Source organism: Poeciliopsis prolifica, unplaced genomic scaffold, assembly GCF_027474105.1.
Source record: "Poeciliopsis prolifica strain line A6 unplaced genomic scaffold, Auburn_PproV2 SCAFFOLD107, whole genome shotgun sequence".
Classification (NCBI taxonomy): domain Eukaryota; kingdom Metazoa; phylum Chordata; class Actinopteri; order Cyprinodontiformes; family Poeciliidae; genus Poeciliopsis; species Poeciliopsis prolifica.
This window is the reverse complement of record NW_026562482.1, coordinates 854,224-878,151: the sequence shown is the minus strand read 5'-3', so window position 1 is coordinate 878,151 and position 23,928 is coordinate 854,224. Positions and strand designations below refer to the sequence as shown.

The window sequence follows — 23,928 nt, the reverse complement described above, 5'->3', positions numbered from 1 at the left end:
TGGAAGAATAATAAGAATAAGAAACAGTAGGAAAACAATAGGCCTTCGCAGCGCTTAGCTGCTCGGGCCTAATTAAAGCTGCAAGCAGCCTCGAACGGCCCTCGCAGCCAAGCGCCGCTCCGGCCTATTGCCACCGCGGGGTACGAGCAACCGCCGCCTCACGCCAGCCACCACAGAAGCTCTCACGCAGTTTTCAGCGCCTCCGCCCGCACCGCGGAAGCTGTTGCTCAGTTTAAACTTCTCCAACTCCGGTCCAACAGAGCCTTCTTGCTCAAAAGCGTGGTTCGGATTAGCAACTCCAAAATCCAAGCAAAATGTTGAGCGTAGTCCAGTTCTGTGGCTCCAAAAAGCAGGCAAAATGTTCAGGAAAACTTCGCAGCTCCAGCTGTCGCCGGCTGACTGTTATTACGTAGCGTCGATCTGTTTTCTCATTGATGGAGTACCACTGCCTCCTGCTGGGCAATACTGGTATTGCACTAGCAGTACCAGTATATCGCCACAAGGTGCCAGTGGTACTCCATCAACACTGACCCCAGTGTGTTCTTACTTCGCTGTGTCATAAATTTTGCTGAATGACTTTGTTTGTATTATTTCTAGCAAAATGAATGAATGTTTGTACTTTAACCCACAAAATAAACTATATATATATATAAAAAGTTATAATAATGTATATTTAAATAATTAATAACAACATAACCTATGGGCTGCTGTTTTCTAGGGGGCGCTATAGAGAAATTAGGCCACGCCCTCCAAATATTGTGATGGATTCCTGTCGGGGAGTTGATGGGAATCCATCCTTGTGAGTTTGGAGCAGCTGTGCCCAAAAATGTGGAATTGAGAGCCAAACGTATGGCGATGGTGTTACAGGTCACTTTGCCATGCCGCCACGCCCACCTGCTCCATCGTAGCTGGTCGGGATTAGAATCCTCAACACACCAACATGTCTTCTGTGTCTGGGCACAGTTTCATGTTGATGAGGTCAAAGGGGTCAGATAGCGACCATTGACAGTAAAACATTACACTTCCTGTTCTCAGGGGGCGTGGCCTAAGTGATGTCATCATTCGACCATAGGGTATTGTAGGACACCCGATGATGATCAATCACAGTAACTTTGGTGCCTCTGTGAGTTTCTGTGTAAAATATAGTTATTTTTTTACGGCGAGTAGGTGAACTTTGACCCCTGCTAACCCCCTTCAACATTCTCAAAAACTCACCGTTTTGATAACTTTAGATGGGACACGCCTTATGAACAGACTGACCAAGTTTGAAGCAGATAAATCGAAATCCCTAGGAGGAGTTCGATCAAATACCAAGGCTGTAAATGGCAAAAATGGGGTCAAAATTTGAACTTCAATCTAAAATGGCCGACTTCCTGTGGGGTTTAGACCATGGCTCCAAGAGACTTTTTTGTAAGTCCTGACAAGGTACACATGTGTACAAAGTTTTGTAATTGTAGGTTAAAGCATGGCTTGGGCTGATCATTTAAAGTTTTCTAGGGGGCGCTATAGAGAAATTAGGCCACACCCACCAAATATTATGATGGATTCCTGTCGGGGAGTTGATGGGGATCCATCCTTGTGAGTTTGGAGCAGCTGGGCCTCAAAATGTGGAATTGAGAGCCAAACGTATGGCGATGGCGTTAGAGGTCACTTCGCCACGCCGCCACGCCCACCTGCTCCATCAAAGCAGGTCGGGGTTGGAATCCTCAATACACCAACATGTCTTCTGTGTCTGGGCACAGTTTCATGTTGATGAGGTCAAAGGGGTCAGATAGTGAAAGTTCACAGTAAAACATTACACTTCCTGTACTCAGGGGGCGTGGCCAAAGTGATGTCATCATTCGACCACAGGGTATTGTAGGACACCCGATGATGATCAATCATAGAAACTTTGGTGCCTCTGTGAGTTTCTGTGTAGGAGATATAGCAGTTTATTTTTTTACGGCGAGTAGGTGAACTTTGACCCCTGCTAACCCCCCTTCAGCATACTCAAAAACTCACCGTTTTGATAACTTTAGATGGGACATGCCTTATGAACAGACTGACCGAGTTTGAAGCCGATCAATCGAAATCCCTAGGAGGAGTTCGATCAAATACGGAGGCTGTAAATGGCAAAAAATGGCCTCAAAATTGGACCTTCAATCCAAAATGGCTGACTTCCTGTGATACTTGCACTATGACATTAATTGTAAATTTTGAGCGTCCTGGGGAGCTCTACAAGTGTACCAAATTTCATGTCTCTAGGATAAAGTAAGTGAATAGCAAAGGGTCCTTTGAAAATTTCTAGGTGGCGCTATTGAGCCATTTCTTGTGGGATTTTTGTGATGACCTTAAAAATCAAAATTTTTAAACAGGCTTAAGGCCTCCGCCAAGTTTGGTGAGTTTTCCAATATGATAAGGCCCCCAAAAAGCCCCCCAAAGAGGTGGGAAGAAAAATAATAATAATAAACAGTAGGAAAACAATAGGCCTTCGCAGCGCTTAGCTGCTCGGGCCTAATAATAAGAAACAGTACAGAAACAATAGGCCTTCGCAGCGCTTAGCTGCTCGGGCCTAATAATAATATAATAATAATAATAATTAAAGCTGCAAGCAGCCTCGAACGGCCCTCGCAGCCAAGCGCCGCTCCGGCCTATTGGCCACTGCGGGGTACGAGCAACCGTCGCCTCACGCCAGCCACCACAGAAGCTCTCACGCAGTTTTCAGCGCCTCCGCCCGCACCGCGGAAGCTGTTGCTCAGTCTCCATCAACGCTGCACACGTGCTAACACAGAAGTTAGCACGTGTTCAGTGTGCTACCTGCCCATGTGGGCAGTTTCCGCGCCCGTCCAGCAGGCAGTACGCATTTCTGTGATTAATTAGGTATTAATGACAGGAAGTGCTACAATATTACAACCCCAATGGATTGGTAATAAGATACTTAGCATTTTCTCAGAGCTCTTTTAAACAAGCCTTTAAACATCTTATATACATAACAACAAACAACGCTCAATGTATGAAACTGGATGTATCAAACACACTATTCAGTTTATTGAATTAGTAAAGCTCTTTGTTAGCACAGTTTTTAATGTTTACTGTGCACATTATTGATTTTTGATTACCAGCAAGATTTTTTTCTCTGCTTTTTCCTCTCATTAACAATAATGACTCCTGTGATTTTGGTAGCATTTTCTCCTTGTTTGCCAGAGTTATGAGGGGGGAACCATATATTTCAGGTGGCTAAAATGATCCGTTCCACCTCCATAACATGGGAACATTCACTTACCAGCAAGATTTTTTTCTCTGCTTATTCCTCTCGTCAACAACAATGACTCCTGTAGATTTGGTGACATTTGCTTTTTAGTTGCCAAAATTATGAGGGGGAACTGAATATTTTAGCTGTTTTAGCTGCCTGAAATAATCCGTTCCCCCTCAAAAAAACATGGGGTCAAATTGATATACCAACAAGTCTTTAATTATACTTGTTGGTATATCAAGTCTTAGGTTGTGAGGATAATATTAATGTTATTATTTTGAGTGTTTATGAGAATTGTTATCATGATTACTATTATTTGTATGTTTCTCTAAACAAAATTTGTACTTAGCCCAAACTTAATACATTAACATGGAATCTTAAAACATTTATTTCAGGAAATTTTCTTGTTCCTGAGTTTGGTGTGATGTGCTAATTTATGTATATTGTATAATGGTTAATAAATTACATTTGATAACTGTGTTTGATATATATCCTTACAACACTTTAATATAAGACAGCTATGGAAAGATAGTTTAAATTCCAAGGCCACTTACCTTTGAGAAATGAAGAGAACATTTTTCTGGTAAATTAATTGGTACCCATGTTTTGGAGGGGACACTAATTATTTCAGGTGGTTAAAATATATTGTTCCCCCTCATATCTCTGGCAAATAAAGAGCAAATGTTTTCAAACTTGCATGATTTGCTGTTAATGATAAGAGGAATAAGAACAGTTCAAGAGTTGTTGGTAAATTAATTTATTCCCATTTTATGGATGGGGAACAGATTATTTTAGCCAGCTGAAATATATGTTTCCCCCCTCGTAACTCTGGCAAACAAGGAGCAAATTCTACCAAAATCACAGGAGTTATTGTTAATTATAAGAGGAATAAGCAGAGAAAAAATCTTGCTGGTAAGTGAGGTTGTTCCCATTTTATGGAGGGGGAACGTATTATTTTAGCCAGCTGAAATATATGGTTCCCCCCTCATAACTCTGGCAAACAAGGAGCAAATGCTACATACAAAAAACAGGAGTTATTATTATTGATGAGAGGAATAAACACAGTTAAGCATTTGCAGATAAAAGAATTTGTTCCCATTTTATGGAGGGGGAACAGATTATTTCAGGCTGCTGAATTATCCATTCTTTCCTCTCCTTACTCCATAACATTGGGGAATATAGAACAACTGTTTCCAAATTCACAAAAACCTTTACATACACACTACGTGTTGGGAAAACTGTGTTTGGTGACTGACTTTTATTTCTTCCAGACTTACGTGAGAAAAGAGCGATTCTCTTGGTGTTTAAAATAACACAAAACAGCGTCAGAAGACCTCGTTTATTTATTTATTTTACAATTTTTTTAAACAACAGCTGCCAATTAAACGGAATGTTACAACATTGACATGGTTCTATTAGTTGTTTTTACAGAGAAATCGATCAGAAGCGACGTGAAAATCATCAGATTCGCCTCTTTCACCTCTCTGGCTGTAATGCGCGCTCCCGACGCAGGGGAACAGATTTTCACAGGGGCACCGAATTTCGCACAAGACCTGTGTGAAGTTGGGGCTACACGAAAGTGCTAACCCTCTTTATGCAAAAGTTGGGACCTTCATGTCTTCGCATCACCTGGATCCACTGCTTCCGTTGGTTCTCTTTCCCCACATGAACAACCAGGGACTGAACAAACACAATTGCGCCGAAACTGAGCCATTTTCCTAGCCTTTTAATGCTAACACTATAGCCACCGGAAGTTGTCCAACCCCACATCCGCTTTAAAACACGGAAGCGTGAAAAGGTCTCTTTGGGAGACGTAAACCTCTCACTGTAACTACAAAGTGACGTCACTTTGTAGTCGTAGTTGATTGGCTTGTTTGAATTATTTAAATCTGATTGGTTGGTTGATCTCTTGAACGTTGTGTACGCTGAGATTTGAATCAGTCTTTTACAGACTGTTGGAGTGAATTGCTCGTGAAAGATTTCACATCAACTTTGAAACCAGGAGAATTCCAAGCCTTTTCCAAGCAGTGCTTCCAAGTCTTTCCGTCGAAGTAAGTTTTTTGCATATATATATGATAAAGATGTTATGGATGTGACTTTCTTAAAATACGGCGCTATATTACCACCGTAATTTAAACTATTGCATAGCATCTTTTAGCTTCAGGCTATGTACCTAATATCTGCTACTGATATTGAATATAAGCTTTTAACACGTGCTAAACGTCGGCTGCGTTTTAACTAGTGATGTAATTAAGCTAAATTCTGATCACCTGTGTCGGGAGCTTGCGCTGCAGACACAGAGACGGGTTCGTTTAAATTTCTAGTTTTAAATTTTAATCAGAAGTTAAGTTTTTTTTTAATAGCTTTTTTTCTCATTGTTAATCGTTACTCTACTGTTAGTAGCTGCGAGCACGAAGTTCAGGCTGTTAGCTCTTGCTAGCGGCTCCCAAACGAAGTTCAGGCTGTTAGCTACTGTCTCTTACGGTTTTACAAAACATCTGAATTAAAAGAAAGCGAAGAGTATGTAGTTGTTTTAAGTGTTGTTTTTCTAAATTAGAACAAGACACATCTCAAAAAGAACTGCTTATTCAGTTTTCATAATAGATTTCATTGGTATTTATCGAAATAACTGTAACAGTCTTTTCATTTCTTTTAAAGTTTATTGTAAATGTAATATTAAGTTGCGGGTTGCTCATTTTTCGGTTCGTTTTTGAACATGAAGTTACTCATTTGGGCCTGAAAATAAGCATAGATTCATATTAAATCACAGATTTTCTCTCATCTAGATGCCCCGAGGAAAATCTCACCGCCGTTCGCTTGCTGCGAAGAAGCGCATGGAGGCAGGTCGGACTGAGCGTCTAGAGACATCAACGTCTTCCAGCGACTTTGTTCCACGTCAGTGTTTAATTACATTTATTTAAATTCAATCTCTTATTTGGATGTCAAATGAAATATCCCGAGTTCACAGTCTATATTTAAATAATTTTTCTTTCTTTTTACATTTCAATAGGGCGTGGTACCGGCTGGCGCCATGCTGTGAGACCGTGGCCGGCTAGAAGTGACCAACCACTGTCACAAGCTGGTCATTCCAGAGGGACTGCCCGATAAGAAAGTAAGTAAAATCAGCAACAGTTTCAAATAGAATTTATAGGCCTAGTTTTTATTTTGCTGTATTTTTCTATTTTAGTTTGTTCTTCTGATCGGCGCGTCCCATTTGAGAACGTTTGCGGACGACATTGTTCAGATGGCAAGCGGCTGTTTCCAGTTTGGGTTCATGTCCACTCCTGGTGCTTGCGCAGCTGACTTGCGTCTCGAGGTGTTGAATGCAGTTCTGCCTCGGGAGCCTGATGCTGTTTGCGTCATGGCTCCATCAAATAACCTTACGGCCAGCCGTCACCCAGAAGAAGCTGGGCAGGAATTTGAGAAATACCTGAAGGCTGTCTGTAGCCGTTGGCCGAAGGTACTGTAATCACTGTGGTTTATGAAAACCAGAGGTTCTCAATGGTATTTCACAGAAACTTCTGCATGTTTAGGTTTCCCTTCAGACTTGCATATAAAACATGCAGAGCAATGGTCACTGAGATCTGTAATAAACAAACAGTGATATAAACATCATTTTTTTAATAGGTTCATAGGTAATATAAATCTCTAAATTTGTTATTTGTATAGGTTTTTTGTACCGGCTTCGTTCCTCGTTTAACTGAGCCCAGAGAGAAGCAGACCTTGTTTGAACAAGAATTCCACCGCAGGTCGGCAAAGCTAGGTAGGTATTTAAATATTTCTCATTATGTTCTTGGTTGGGAAATGTATTGCAGCTCTTTTTATCTTTTAGTGAATGTTTGAAAATTTATTTTCATTTTATTATTGTTTTCAGGGATTCGGTATTATCCTCTCGCTGACTACTTCTCTCTGAACTCCCTCAATCTGTGGTGCCGCGATGGTGTGAGTACTTCATTTCAAACACACTAAGAAACAATTTTGCATTTATATGACATGCTGACCTTATCTATGATTCTTCATAGATCCACTTGTCTGACGACCACGGCATGCAAATCCTGAAGGAACTGATTTGGGTGTTTTCCTATCAGTTCATGGAGTCCTCAGCACCACAGCCACTGGTGCAGAGTCAGAGAACTCCTCCGTATCAACCGAGGTTTGTGCCCCGTGTGGTAGTTAAGGGAGAGGAGCGTTCTCGACCTGCTTCTCCACTCCCTACTGAATGGATGCTTGTGAGATCCGGCAGGAAGGTATGACTTTTTTTGTTTTTGCTTGCAGTGGAAGAAAGATGTTTAACTTTAGCTAGTCATCCTAAAAATTACATATCTCTACCTTTGCAGAGGAACCACTCGGGAGAATCAGACGATTCACCCAAGAAAGAGTGGTTCATTGCCAGGTGCGTCAGACTTGCACCTTTATATAATGTCAATGTCATTGCTCTCGTAATAATTAAAATTTTGCTCTTGTAGAGGGACCACACTGCTGTGGCTGTAACGCAGTGTGCCATCCCGTCCAATCCTGTCCGTTTCTCACCCGCTGTTTTGGTTGCCATGGAAACAGTTTCTCCATCGGCCCTTTCAGATGTTCGCACAGGCACCGAGGTAACTTGCAAAATACTGCAATTATCAAGTATCATTTTTTAAATTTTATAAATAACACATCTACAATATTTGATGTTACAGACAAAGCCTGTGGAACATACAAAAAAACCACCTGTCTCAAAGTTTAGGCGTGTGAGACAGAAGGTATGTAAAAGCATAAGTTAATTAATGATCTCTAGTGCACATGACTTTATTTAATTTGTTTTGTTTGTGTTTTTATTTCTCTAGGTTTCAGCTGCATCTCCTGTAACTCCTGACAAAGATGCAGAATTTGTGCCGGCTGAAAACACTGTAAGCGTTTTGCACATTAAAGTTAAATGTGTAGTTAATGAATGTTCAACAGTGTGAAGTATTTTATTGAAAACATATCACATTATATATTGATTTTGTGCAATATCAACTTCTTATGTTTTTTATTTCATTTATTTGTAGGTCGTACTCAAGCGACCCAGGGTGTGTTTGTCTGACGCGCGTTCTGCCTGTCCTCGTGTGGCGTCCGAGTGTCCTGCTGTGGGGGCTGCCTGTCCTTTGGAGGTTCCTGTTGGCCGGGAGGTTTGTATAGTAATGTCCTGCTATTTCTCTGAATAAAAGATTTTTCTCTGAGTGTTGTTCTTTTCATTGTAAAATTTTCATCACATAATTCAGATCTCTTCCAAATTATTGCCATTGGGTTATATAATAAGTCTGTTATGTATAAATAAAACGGCATCAATTTGCAGTAAGGAGAGATTTAAACTTAAATGTAGATATTCTTTGAGGCATGCCTTCTTAACTGCTAAGCCTGTGAGCAGACTCCGTATAAGCGGAAGAAATTGAATGGTTTGTATTTTTAAAGGACATGTACTAAAAATAATAATTAAGGCTTAAGTGAATAGATTTCTCACAATGAATCAATTTCTGAAGTAATTCACAAATTTAGTAAATAGTCATTATCTGCACTATTTTGGGTCAAAAGGCCATTTGCTGTAAAGTAAGATTTAGAGTAATTTAAATGCATTGTATAAAAGTCAATATTTTTTCCATTTAAGCTAAAACAATAAAAATAATAATTTCTCTGTTAGTTTTGTAATATGTTTCAGAAGCTTTTGGTTGAGAATTGTATGATTTTCTGCAGCACAGTTGGACTGAGAGAAATTTAAAGTTTCTTCTCAGGCAACCATTAGCCTGTGCTAAAAGCCATTGCAGGTAAAATAATGCATATTTTTGCTGGAATTTCACTTCCATATTCTTAATTTATTTGTTTTACATATTGTTTAAAACAGAACATTAGCACAATGTGTATTTTCTTTTCTAATTTTATTGAAATATTGGATAATTGTAAGTTTCAGTTCTGTTAATCATATTACATTTAATAAAGCCTGAGGATGTAGAAATATCATGTTTTTCATATTTTCATTGTAGACGCCTGAGGAGATGGGTCATTTACAGCGCGTGGAGACTTCACCCAAAGGTCAGGCTGTTAACCCCGTTCCTTGCTGGTGTTCAAGCGAGCTTCCACAGTCTCTTGTTCCAGGGACATTTTTGGGTAGTAAACAGTCTACACATAACTCAATGTCATGTAGTGTTGTAGCAGCAATAAAACACCACATTTCTCCCATTTGTACTTGGAAAACATCTGATGTAGATGAAGTCGTTGTACAAGGTCGGCATTTGGCGGAATATATTGCGCGAGAAAGACCAAACCGAGGTCCAAAGCCAGAGTTGTGCAGGTTGGTTGAAGATCAGCCTATTTTTGGTCGTAAGTGGAAAGTTGGAATTGGAAACATGATGTTGGGGACATTTGATTTTCAGCAGGAGGAGGAACTTTGTGAAATATTAAAGAAATATTTGTCGAGTTATGGAATGTGTCTTTTTGGTCTTCCTGGTGCAAATACCCTGGTAATCCAGCATGGAGACTACTTTGTTGTTGTGGACTGTGGAACACGGAATTCACAGGGCTTGGCATCAGACTTCGGTACCTCTGTCGTCGTGTTTAACACGTGTTTAAATGATTTAATGATTCACCTTGTTAACCTCAGGGAATCACTGAATGTCGCTCAGTATGCAGTCTCTGGTATTTCTGTAAAAGAAATGTATACTAATGTGGAGACATATGCAGCAGTCACTTCGCACACACAGGCTACAGATACATGCCATAGTGCAAGTAGCCATGTTGCATCGCTCAGTGGATCGTTTCATCAGGGGGATCGCTTTAAATATGCTGGACTTCAGTGTGCAGCCATAAGTGCTGTTGCTTTAACGAAGCACACACTTGTCAGTGTTTTCTCATGGAATGCTGACATATTGGATGATGTAGTTATTTTAGGTGATGAGCTCTATACATTTTTGCGTGATAACAATTTAATCAGTGGTGGAAGTCAGCTTCTCTCTGTCCCAGACTTACCTAAAAATGCATGTTGATGGGCAATGTTTTGAGTATGCTTATGGGGACTATGTTGCTGGGGATGTCGATGTACTGGAAGGAGAGTTTATTGATGCAGGTGTCCACACTAGTCTTTGGGATGGACTCAGTAGGATGTGTGGAAATTATGAAACATGCTTTATCACAATAAGTGGCAGTACTTGTGCCCTTATTAGTTCTAATGAACGTTATGCTGTTGTAGACTCTCATGCACGCAACACCAAGGGCATGGTGCATGAAAATGGGAAGAGTGTTGTCCTTTACTTCAATACTCTTCATGATATCTTTGTGTACATTATGAAGTTTTCTGGTGAACTCCACGACACTCCCAAATTATTTGAAATCAGCGGGTTCATATTGTTCAGATGGACTCAAGTAAACTTGTTTCTGAACATTTAGTTGCTGTTCCAGAGAGCAGTGGTCTTTTTGATGACAAAACACAAGTGTTGATATGCAAGACAATTCTTGTGGAGTACATTCATCCCAACTTGACATTTCAGACATGGATGATGTTGATGATGTTGTTGTTACTGATGTCCAAAGTAAGGTTTTGTATTTTAACCCCGTCTCTGACGAGATTGCACAGTCACTGTGTGGAAAGTTGAATGTGGAGTTTCAACGGGCAAATTCTGTATCTTGTGTGGTTGGGGTGTTGGGTGTGCCGTGTATGTCGGAAAAAATTGTTGGATGGAAACTGCTTTTTCAGAGCACTTAGTCAAGCCATTAGTGGCACCCAGAAAAATCATCGCAAAATTAGGCTTGCTGTTGTAAACCAGTTGCAAAGGAATCTCACATGTATGACAGCATTTTAAGAAGCGAGTATTCCTCCATATCACAATATATTGCCATTTCAAGGATGCAATATGTTGGCAGTTGGGCAACAGAAGTAGAGATTAAGCTGCAGCTGATTATTTTGGTGTTAATATTTTCACATTTTGCGATGATAAATGGCTTGAATATTGTTCTTTCAGCAGTTTTTCCAATCATGGTGTCTATATGCAAAATATTAGCGGAAATCATTATGAGACGGTTACTTGTGTCAAGCAGTCTCATTCACAAACATGTTATGGTTATTGCATGAATACAGATGTTTCTGGTGAATCTAAAACTAGGCAAACTAAAACAAAACCAAAAATTGCACGTATAAAGACGGTGAACACTGACACTTCCATTGAAGATGAGTGCGTCGGTATTTTACAAGACAATCAAAATACTTTGCTATTTTCTCCCATTTCAGAAATTACTGCTAAAACTCTGTGTAAAAATCTAAAAATAGACTTTGAAGAACATAGTTTAAAAAATGTAATATTGAATGGGCCTTTGGGAAATGTGTGTAAGACTAAAAATATTATAAATGACGGTAACAGTTTTTTCAGAGCTGTAGCGTATTCACTTAGTGGTTCTGAGAAAAATCACCGTAAAATAACTCGCTGTTATTTCACACATGTCCAATAATACAGAAGAATGCGCAAAATATTTGACAAAAGATTTTGCTTCTGTGGCAGAATATGTTAACCAGTCACAGATGAAGTATGTTGGTCACTGTGCTACGGAAATTGAGTTTAAATCTGCTGCTCAAATGTTAGGCCTGGATATATATGTATTTAATGGCACACAGTGGACCAGATATAATTCAAAAAGTAATAATTTCACCAATCAAGCAATATATTTGCAAAACTGTGATAAACACTTTGATGTCGTAATTTGTTTAAAGCAAGGTGATAAAGACTCTTGCTTTAAACTTTGTGGAGAAATGTCGGTAAACACACAACGCATGCGTACGAGGTCTGCCCAAGTCCAGAAAAATGCAAAGCAAACTGTTTTAAGCGATAAAGCAAATTACAGTTTTTCTGTGTATTTAAGACAAAAAAGAATCAAATAAATACCATTAAATATAGAACTAAAATGGCATATAGGCAAAAATGTAAATTTATTAAAAGAAATCTGTATAAGAAAAATTTGCTGTACAAGGAACAAAAAAAAAATTGGAGGAAAAAGAAATATTGGGGAGATGATAATTACAGAAAAAATCTTAGGCAAATTAGCATTACTAAATATAAGGACGACAAATGTCATTGTGAAAAAATGAAGAGAATGAGCATTACTAAATATAAAAACAACAAATCTCATCGCGAAAAAATTAAGAAAATTAGTATTACTAAATATGAAATGAATATCACCGAGAAAAACTTAAGAAAAGGAGCATTGCTAAATATAAAGATGATGAATATCACCGAGAAAAACTTAAGAAAAGGAGCATTGCTAAATATGAAGATGATGAATATCACCGAGAAAAAATTAAGAAAAGGAGCATTGCTAAATATGAAGATGATGAATATCACCGAGAAAAAATTAAGAAAAGGAGCATTACTAAAAAGATGACAAATTTCACAAAGAAAAAGTTAAACATTTAAGTAGAATGCAATATCTTAATCCACAACATAAGAGCAACATAATGTCAAATGTAGAGCGAAAAAGACGGGAGATTAAAATAAAGTCGAAGGAGTTTGATTTTGTTGTTGCGCAATTTTTGGAGAAAGTAAAAGAGGGGCCTAATTTTGTGTGTTGTGTATGCTTTCGGTTGTTATTAAACATCAGGTGTTGAACTGTCGCAAAGATTCGTACCAAAAAACTAAAGAAATGTCTTTAATCGCGGATAAATGTATAAGAAATGATTATGTGCATATATGTAACAATGCGTGTATATCACCATGCAATCTGCAAACGTGTCGAAATAAGTTATATATATGTTACTGTTGTCATCACAAAATTTGTAAAGGTCAAATGCCACCAGAAAGTTCATGCAATAATTTAACTGTTGATGATGTCCCACCTCAGTTGGCATGCTTGAATAGTTTGGAGCAACATTTAATAGCTTTAAATATACCATTTATGAAGATGTTGGCTTTACCCAAAGGTGGCCAGAATGGTGTGCATGGTCCGGTTACTTGTGTCCCTGCAAATGTTGCTGAAACCTGCAGTTTGCTACCACGTAGTAATATGGAAGGATCTTTGTTGCCTGTTAAGTTAAAGCGTAAATTGACATATAAAGGTCATTATGATTATCAGTATGTTGACTCAATGCATGTCCAGGAAGCTCTTTGGTACTTGAAACATTGTAACTTGCATTATAAAAATGTGGAGTTCAATGAATCTTGGATCAATGAGTTTTCTCAGGAAGATAATAATTCTGTTTTAAACAGTAATACTGTTAAAGAAGAAGATATGTCCATAGATGAAAATGATGATGACCTTTTACATGACCGACAGCAACACTGCATGTTCCAGGACACTTGTCTTATGCCCGTAGATGTAGGACAAGAAGCGTTGGATTTATATGTTGACAACGTGTTGAATGTAGCACCGAGTGAAAATAATAACCCTATAAAACTGCTTTCTGATTCTACCAATGAAGCAAAATGTTTTCCTGTATTGTTCCCATCGGGTTTTAACACATACCATGAAAAGCGGCAATATCGTTTGACTTTGAGTCGTTATTTTAATAACAGGCTTCTTCATGTTGATGGTAGATTTGCACGTAATGTGGAATATATATTCTTTGCTCAGTACATGTCAGAACTGGAGCAGGTTGTCTCTAAAGTGTCAATAGCTTTACGTAAAGGCACAAGTTCTACACATCAAAATGGAACTGAGGTTCTGAAGGATGAACACTCTATAAATAAGTTGTTGGAGTTTGATGATGGGTATCGTTTCTTGAAACCCATTCGAGGCACACCAGCTTTCTGGCAGACGGCTCAACGCGACTTGCTAGCTTGTGTTAGAATGTTGGGGAAACCCACATGGTTTGCCTCGTTTTCGTCTGCAGATATGAGATGGACTAATCTGCTTTATAGCATCTTAAAGCAGGAAGGCCGAACGGAGACTTTGGAACAGTTGCAATGGGCAGACAAGTGTGAATTGTTGCGTCGAAACCCTGTTACTGCTGCTAGAATGTTTGATTTTAGATGGCATGTTTTTGTAAGAGAAGTTCTCATGTCTCCTGCCAATCCCATTGGAAAAATTGAAGACTACTATTATCGTGTAGAATTCCAGCAACGTGGGTCTCCTCATTGCCATTGCCTTTTTTGGATTGCTGGTGCTCCAATTTTAGACAAAAATACAGATGAAGAGGTTATTGCATTTATTGATGAGTATGTTACATGTGAAATTCCATCTGAAGAAGATGCGTTGTATGAAGTAGTTACATCTGTACAACAGCATTCAAAACGACATTCAAAAACTTGTAAAAAGAAAAAAACTGTTTGCCGTTTTAATTTTCCTCGGCCTGCATCTTGTCGCACTTTTATTTGTCGGGCGAAAAATATCAAGATCCAGTCGAGACTTGTAAATGCAATTTGGATAAAATTGATGGTAGTGCTGATTGTGAATGTCTTAAGAACAAGACGGCTCCGGAGCAAATGGACAGTGATGCTGCAAGCAATATTTTAACAAGGATAAAAAATGCCATTTCAGATGAAAACTGTCCATATAGTACTGTGGAAGAAATGTTTGAAGGCTTGTGCATCAGTCAAGGCTTATTTGAAACGGCATATAAACGATCTAGTAGGAATACACATGTGGTGTTGAAAAGGCAAATTAACGAAGTCTGGATTAATCAATATAGTAGATCGCTGTTAAAAGCTTGGAATGCAAATATTGATATCCAGTATTGTGTCGATGCATATGCATGTTGTGTTTATATTGTTTCTTATATGTCAAAAAGTGAACGTGAAGTTGGTCTTCTTCTGGGAAATGCACAGAGAGAAGCAGCAAAAGACGGTAATCTCAGTGCTAAAGAGGCATTAAAGAGTCTTGGAAGTGTCTATTTGCATAATCGTGATGTTTGTGCTCAGGAAGCAGTTTATAGACTAACAAACATGCATTTAAAGGAATGTTCACGGAAAGTTGTTTTTATTCCAACGGGTGATAATATTGTGAAAATGAGTTTGCCCATTTCTGTTTTAAAACAAAAAGCTGCATTAGAGGATCTTACCCCAGAAGATATGTGGATGACTGGAATCGTTGACCGCTATAAAAAATAGACCAAATGATGGTGTGTTTTCTGATATGTGCCTGGCTAAGTTTGCTTCAGAGTATCGCGTTTTGGCTAAAAGTCAGAAGTGTAGAAATTCAGTAAAATTGAATAAGGATTTTGGATTTGTTGTTAAAAGAACTCGGACAAAACCAGCAGTTGTTCGATATGCGCGTTTCTCTGAAACAAAAGAGCCAGAAAAGTTTCATCAAAGCATAATGCAGCTATTTATGCCTTATCGCTTTGATCATGAACTGAAACCTGCACATTTTGAAACTTTTGGTGACTTTTATAGAACTGGTGTGATCAGGTTTGTTGATGGAACAACACATTCAGTAAAGGCTGTTGTGGATTTAAATAGAAGTGAATTTGAGTTGGAATCTGATCATTTTGAAGCTGTGGACAATATTACTGGTGATGTTATGCTTGAAGATGCATGGGCTGAACTTTGTCCTGAGGTTGAATTGGAACGATTGGAGTGTGTGGAATTACAAAAAGAAAGACAAATAGAAAACACTGATCAAGAACAAATCCCAGATTTAAGTTTGCAGTGTAAAGAGTCTTCAGTATTTGAGAAGAAAAAAATTACTAGAAATGAAGGCCTTTCATTGATTAGATCTTTGAATGAAAAACAACTCGCTGTTTTTTATCAAATCAGGCAGTGGTGTTTAGCTAAAGTTAATGGAAAAAATCCTGAACCGCTGCATTTTTTCATTACAGGTGGTGCTGGCACAGGAAAAAGTCATTTAATAAGGGCAATTGAATATGAATCAAAACGGTTATTGTCCACTGTGTGTCAGTATCCTGACAACACATGCGTACTCCTGACAGCTCCCACCGGCATCGCTGCATATAATTTACAAGCAACCACAATCCACACCACATTTTCTATTGGTAAGGATGTTCGCTTACCGTACACTCCTCTGGGCGAAGAAAAGCTAAATTCCTTGCGTGCCAAATATTGTGATGTCCAGCTTCTTATTATAGATGAAATATCAATGGTTGATCACAATCTGTTATCATATGTTCATGGTCGTTTGCGTCAGATAAAACAAAACGTAAAATCATATGGAAATATTAGTGTAATTCTGGTAGGTGATTTCTATCAGCTTCCTCCCGTTAAAGGGAAGGCACTATATTCTGATGGTGTTGCCACAAATATATGGTTAGATTTATTTAAAATTGTAGAGTTAACTGAAATAGTTAGACAAAAAGATGTTGTGTTTTCTCAACTGCTAAACCGGATGAGAACGCGCTCTAAAGGCACACCACTATTATCTGATGATTTACAGATTTTAAAACGTTGTGAAACTGGTGAGGTCAGCTCAGCCTTGCACATATTTGCAACCAATAAACAAGTAAATGAGCACAATATTCATCGTTTATATGAGACCTGTCCTGAATTTGTAAGTATTGGGGCACAGGATTATGTAAACGATAAAAAAACAGGAAAATTGAGGTTGTTGGAAGGACATCATGCGAGAGCTTCAAATACTTGTTTATCAGAAGTGTTGTTATTGGGTAAAGGTGCACGTGTTATGTTGTGTAAAAATGTGGATGTTGTTGATGGTTTGGTTAATGGTGTTTGTGGTACTGTTACAGAAATATTAATACCAGAAAAGGACAAGTTTCCTAAAGTGGTGTATGTTAAATTTGATGATGATCGTGTAGGCGTGCAGAAAGGAAGAACTGCCACTATGCATCATCAGATTTGGCTGGGTCCACACCCATTGGACCTGAGGAGGAGAAAGCCACTGTTAAAGGTGGCTTGCGTCGACAATTTCCTCTCAAATTGGCATGGGCATGTACAGTACACAAAGTTCAAGGAATAACTGTTGATGAAGCAGTTGTTTCTTTTCGTAAAATATTTTCACCGGGACAGGCTTATGTTGCTATAAGTCGTGTAAGAACTCTTTCAGGATTGACAATTCAAGATTTTGATGAAAAAAGGATATATTGTAAGGACGACATTTTGGTTGCACTTCAGAGTATGACGCCTCTTTTAAGTGGATCAATTCAATGTGATCGCTTTAACACATCTGTTTTTACTGTATTCCTAATGAATGTGCAAAGTTTAAATCGGCATGTAAAAGATTTGGCCTCTTACACTGAATGGAAGCCTGCATGCATTGCTGTTATAGAAACATGGATTTCTTCAACCCATACAGATACAGTAAAAATAGATGGTTACAGTTTCACTAACCGTCCTCGATGTTTGTCGTATTCTACCAGGCATCCCGAATTGATTGCGTTGCAAGACCAACAGCATGGTGGTGTTGGCATCTATTGTGCAGAAAATGTAGAATTTGATGTACTGCAGCAACCAGAGCTGAATTTGGAGTGTTTAGTTTATCGGTTTAGTATTCTTAACATGGTTCTTGGGGTAATTTACCGACCACCACTATATCCTCTTTCACTATTTAAAAAGAATTTGGGAAAGTTACTTGATTGGCTTGAGAAACAAAGTGAAACAATAGCACTGATTGGAGATTTTAATGATGATATTTTGAAGTCATCAACTATCAAAAAATTTGTTTGTGATAAAGGATATACACAAGTGGTTAGAGAAGCAACCACTGAAAAAGATACTTTAATAGATCATATATGTGAAATCAAGGACATATAAAGTGGAGGCAATAGTTGTGCCTACATATTTTAGTGATCATGAGGGTATAATGTGTGGTTTTACCTTTAATCATAAGGGTGAAATGTGTGGTTTTAAGTTGTTACAATCATGCATCGACAATTTGCACTTACATTAACATTACGAACATTAAAAAAAGGTTTTGCTTTCTTTATGAAAATTAATTTAAAGCTGTAGGAGATGAAAATTTATTTTTTATAAAATGTGAATGAAATTCCTTTATATTGTAAAAAGTAGTATTCAAATTTAATCAAAAGTATCATGTTAGCTGTTAATTCAGCTTTATGTGAAAAGTTAACAAAACCTTTTTAATTATGTAAATGTATTTTATCATGTATTTAGGGGTTTCGTTTCTTGCATTAAGACAGCTTTGATGAAAGTCGGACAGTTAAATTGGTAGATACACATTCAAGAGTAATAATAACTGGAATCTTATTTATTTGTATTGATATTATTTTGTTTCCCTTTGGGATGCATAAAATATATTTGAATTTTAATAATAACAAACAAAATGCATGTTAAATCTTTGAAGCTGTTCTTGATGCAGGTTTTGCTTTACCTTGTAAAACAGCACAAAAAAAAGCAAAGGCAGTCGTTGTGGGAACTCCACTTGTGGAACGAGGTTCAAGTCCTTGGACTGCCATTTAACTGTGCTGGTAATTCAAGGTACAAGTTTAAAACGTTAAACTTAAAGTAGTGGAAACATTTTAAGGTTACTTCAATTATTAAGTGAAGCAGTATTATGATTCTTGTGTGGTGCATGAGTTCAGAAAAATTCTTGTTACGGCCCTGGACCTTAAGGGCTAGGCTGCAGGTTGTTGCTTTTCTCTGGCTTTGTTTTCCTCTTCTTTGCAGGTGCTGCCCATCCGTATTTGAACCTGGCCACCTTCTGAGTTACCTTCGGCATCCACTCTGCTGTTTGACGCCTGCGGACTGTTCTTGCACTGATACACCACGTCCAAGGATTAGAATTACACAACTGTTACTCAAATCAACAATTGATTCTTGTTTTTGTTAATAAATATTTATTTTTATGCACTTTAACCACTGCATGGTCTCCCTTTTTTAATGATATTTAGTAAATTGTAACAGGCTTGTTTAGTTTCTGTGGGTCGAACATTACAATGAAGTGAATGGGTTGGTTTTATCTGTCATGGGTCCTTGTGAAAGAAGACGTCACGTCTGCTCGGTCTCTGTTCTGTAACAAAGTAGATTATTAAAGTATGTTGATGAAATGTACGTGTTCCTTCAATTCATTTAGAACTTTAAGCGTGTTCTGCTCCAGACGACAATCAATGAGCACAGACTTGCACTGCTGTAGAGACTTGTAATAAATACAAATTATGAAAATATTCTTTCTCTGCTTCCTTCATTCTTGAAACTGTTTTCCGTCAGTCTTTGTTAAAGGAAAATTTCCAAGAGTTTTTTACACATGAATCATTTTATCAAGATTTTGGTTTCATATTTATTTCCTTATTTAGATATTTTACTTAAAGTTATGTAATAAGTTTGAATCATTGCACAAACTGGCATATTTAAAATTGCCCACAAATGACAAATCTTTTTTATCAAATAAATGTATGTCTATGCATGACTTTGCTGCTCATAAGGCTTTTATGTATTTAGTCCATGAAGCTAAGCCTGAGGAAGTTCATGTGATAGAGATGTCTTCCAGTTCTTTAAAGCAGCATTAATAATTATTTAGAAATAAATGCAATATTGTAAAGTGTGAAAGATTAACAAATATTTACAAGTTCCTACACAAGCAAGACTTCCAAATAGTTATCATTCCTGTATAAGCTGAAACAAAAGTTAAAGAACTTTCATATTTTATTTTGAGGAGAACCTTTGTTCTCATTTCTTGTTTAGTATTGAAGGATTAGCAAGGATTTCCTGCAGTGTTTGAAAAAAATGTGTTTCTGAAAAGTTATTTGAACCAATTTTAATGTCATCATATAAATGGTGGGAAAGAAGCAATCAAAGAATTTCAATATTTTCTGAGTTTGTACAGTTTCAGCGATGTTATTACTTAACGCCAAACAAAATTTCTTGCACAATGAACCCTAAAAAGACAAAAATATAACACCTGTTTATATGAGTGAGATACAAGTGTTGAATTAATCTAGGGAGCACAGTGGATTGAAATTGCAATTTAATGCTGTATTCTGTCAAGGCTTAGAAAAGTAAATCAGTGATATTGACCCCCTACTGGTGAATTACTGTTGTAGTTATTCATGATCTATAGCAATCTCTGAATCAAGTTATTTCTGTAAAACCACTTCTCCCTCAATATCTTTATTATTGGTGAAGTAACACTGACTCCTACTGGCGAAATACTGATATTGTTCTTCATCCTGTTATCCGCTGTGTCACAGTCATTAACAAAACGCTACATTTACTCCGTGTTTTTAAGCCAACAAATATTATCTCAGGGCTTACATATAACATTTCAGGTTAAATGTAACCGCTATCCTTTTGGAAATCTCACGGCAGACGCGCTCGCAAAGTTTTCACGGCCGTCCGTCGTCGATCTGTTTTGTCATTGATGGAGTACCACTGCCTCCTGCTGGCGCAATACTGGTATTGCACAGCAGTACCAGTATTTCGACACAAGGTGCCAGTGGTACTCCATCAACACTGACCCCAGTGTGTTCTTCGCTGTGTCATAAGTTTTTGCTGAATGACTTTGTTTGTATTATTTCTAGCCAAAATGAATGAATGTTTGTACTGTAACCCACAAAATAAACTTATATATATCTAAAAAAGTTATAATAATGTATATTTAAATAATGAATAACAACATAACTTATGGGCTGCTGTTTTCTAGGGGGCGCTATAGAGAAATTAGGCCACGCCCACCAAATATTGTGATGGATTCCTGTAGGGGAGTTGATGGGAATCCACCTTGTGAGTTTGGAGCAGCTGGGCCCAAAAATGTGGAATTGAGAGCCAAACGTATGGCGATGGCGTTAGAGGTCACTTCGCCACGCCGCCACGCCCACCTGCTCCATCATAGCTGGTCGGGGTTGGAATCCTCAATACACTAACATGTCTCCTGTGTGTGGGCACAATTTCATGTAGATGAGGTGAAAGGGGTCAGATAGCGACCATTGACAGTAAAACATTACACTTCCTGTTCTCAGGGGGCGTGGCCTAAGTGATGTCATCATTCGACCATAGTATTGTAGGGCAGCCGATGATGATCAATCACAGTAACTTTAGTGCCTCTGTGAGTTTTTGTGTAGGAAATATAGCAGTTTATGTTTTATGGCGTGTAGGTGAACTTTGACCCCTGCTAACCCCCCTTCAGCATTCTCAAAAACTCACCGTTTTGATAACTTAGATGGGACATGCCTTATGAACAGAGTGACGAGTTTGAAGCCGATCAATCGAAATCCCCAGGAGGAGATAGATCAAATATGAAGGCTGTAAACGGCAAAAATGGGGTAAAAATCTGAACTTCAATCTAAAATGGCCGACTTCCTGGGGGTTTAGACCATGGCTCCAAGAGACTTTTTTGTAAGTCCTGACAAGGTACACATGTGTACAACGTTTTGTAATTGTAGGTTAAAGCATGGCTTGGGGCTGATTATTTAAAGTTTTGTAGGGGGCGCTATAGAGAAATTAGGCCACGCCCCACAAATATTGTGATGGATTCCTGTCGGGGAGTTGATGGCGATCCATCCTTGTGAGTTTGGAGCAGCTGCGCCCGAAAATGTGGAATTGAGAGCCAAACGTATGGCGATGGCGTTAGAGGTCACTTCGCCACCGCCACGCCCACCTGCTCCATCGAAGCTGGTCGGGGTTGGAATCCTCAATACACCAACATGTCGTTTGTGTCTGGGCACAGTTTCATGTTGATGAGGTCAAAGGGGTCAGATAGTGACCGTCCACAGTAAAACATTACACTTCCTCTTCTCATGGGGCGTGGCCTAAGTGATGTCATCATTCGACCATAGGGTATTGTAGGACACCGGATGATGATCAATCACAGAAACTTTGGTGCCTCTCTGAGTTTCTGTGTAGGAAATATAGCAGTTTATTTTTTATGGCGAGTAGGTGAACTTTGACCCCTGCTAACCCCCCTTCAGCATTCTCAAAAAACTCACCGTTTTGATAACTTTAGATGGGACATGCCTTATGAACAGAGTGACCGAGTTTGAAGCCGATCAATCGAAATCCCTAGGAGGAGTTCGATCAAATACGGAGGCTGTAAATGGCAAAAATGGCCTCAAAATTGGACCTTCAATCTAAAATGGCTGACTTCCTGTGATACTTGCACTATGACATTAATTGTAAATTTTGAGCATCTTGGGGAGCTCTACAAGTGTACCAAATTTCATGTCTCTACAATGAAGTAAGTGAATAGCAAAGGGTCCTTTGAAAATTTGTAGGTGGCGCTATTGAGCCATTTCTTGTGGAATTTTTGCGATGACTTTAAAATACCTAAATTTTAAACGGGCTTAAGGCCTCCGCCAAGTTTGGTGAGTTTTTGAATATGATAAAGCCCCCAAAAAGCCAATTCATTTGGAGGGAGAATCATAATAATAATTAAAGCTGCAAGCAGCCTCGAACGGCCCTCGCAGCCAAGCGCCGCTCCGGCCTATTGCCACCGCGGGGTACGAGCAACCGCCGCCTCACGCCAGCCACCACAGAAGCTCTCACGCAGTTTTCAGCGCCTCCGCCCGCACCACGGAAGCAGTTGCTCAGTTTTCCATCAACGCTGCGCACGTGCTAAGACAGAAGTTGTTGCGCAGTTTCCGCGCCCGTCCTCCAGGCGGTACGCATCTATGCGTTCGGCGGCTATCCTTCAAGATGCAAAAAATGTGGTATAGATTCATTGGTTTAGCGAGAAATACAGCTGGCGGATTAATGTAGGGGCGCAGTGGAGTCAAAATACATTTCAATGCTGTTTTGCTCTTTAGAGGTCAACAAAGGTCATACGTTTTCAATTTGGCGCCAGTCCGATGATCCACGTGTCATTTAGAGCCGATCATATGCACGTGGCGAAGTAATGCATTTCGTCATTTCTACACCCCAATGCGGTTCGGTCAGCAGCCAGCATTCATAGAGTTCATCATGTTATCGTTTTTAGTCAGTATTCACATGATGAAACCCATATAAATTATAGAATAACAGTAAAACATACAGCAGAAAAAACATGTGACTGCCTCTTAAAAGTGGGCGGGGCTACAGTGAGGTCATCAAGTGACCATGGAAATGTGTTCAGGGCTGTTCTCTAGAAAGACAGAGGAAGTGTGATGATGCAGCTGTGATCTTGCATTTGGAAGTCATTTAATGTTGATGTTTCATGGTAAATAGTGAAAGTTTTACACTAAGCCACACCCACATGCTTGATGTTAACTACAACTGAGATGTAAATGCAGTGCAACTTTGACGTTTATCGTGAAATGAGTCAGGAAAATGGTGAAGGTTAAGATGTATCAGTTTAATAAACCGCACTGTTCAGTAATAAACCAAGGGCAATACACATTAACAGAGCACAGTTAACTTTCAGCACTTTAGAACAATAGCACAGACTGAATCCCATCCATTAATTAGGTATTAATCACAGGAAGTGCTGCAACTAAATATTACAACCCCAATGGATCTGTAAAAAGATACTTAGCATTTTCTCAGAGCTCTTTCAAACGACATTTTAAACATCTTCTATACATAATAACACAACAACTCTGAATGTATGAAACTGGATGTATCAAACACACTATTCAGTTTATTGAATTAGTAAAGCGCTTCGTTAGCATTAAAAAACGTTGCAGGCCTCAGGCATTGGGTTAGCATCCTCCTCAGAATAACTGTTCCAAACATGACGGCTTCCAGAACCAGCAGGAAGGAATAAATTACTCACCGCACCGCGAGTTACGACTGTTTAAACGAACAGCAATGGGCTCTTGCACCTGCCGCGCTGACGTCACAACTGTATACCCGAATGCGGCTCTTTTTTTCTTTCAGAAACTATTACTGCTATAAAAGACAAAGTCGTACTTAAGACACAAATAA

The 23,928-nt window shown here is 38.7% G+C and overlaps 1 protein-coding gene and 1 long non-coding RNA gene across 2 annotated transcripts; both read left to right on the top strand.

Moving 5' to 3' along the window:
* Nucleotides 1-5,192: 5,192 nt before the first annotated feature.
* On the top strand, nucleotides 5,193-6,280 carry LOC129354253 (uncharacterized). The gene is made up of 3 exons (XR_008605135.1): nucleotides 5,193-5,283; nucleotides 6,019-6,127; nucleotides 6,243-6,280. It is a non-coding gene; the product is annotated as an uncharacterized LOC129354253 (long non-coding RNA).
* A 145-nt stretch (nucleotides 6,281-6,425) lies between these two features.
* LOC129354276 (uncharacterized) lies at nucleotides 6,426-7,485 on the top strand. Its single transcript, XM_055023776.1, has 4 exons — nucleotides 6,426-6,692; nucleotides 6,902-6,995; nucleotides 7,107-7,174; nucleotides 7,255-7,485. The coding sequence occupies exons 1-4, from the start codon at nucleotides 6,477-6,479 to the stop codon at nucleotides 7,483-7,485; spliced, it is 609 nt and encodes a 202-aa protein (XP_054879751.1). The 5' UTR covers nucleotides 6,426-6,476.
* The last annotated feature ends 16,443 nt before the right edge of the window (nucleotides 7,486-23,928 follow it).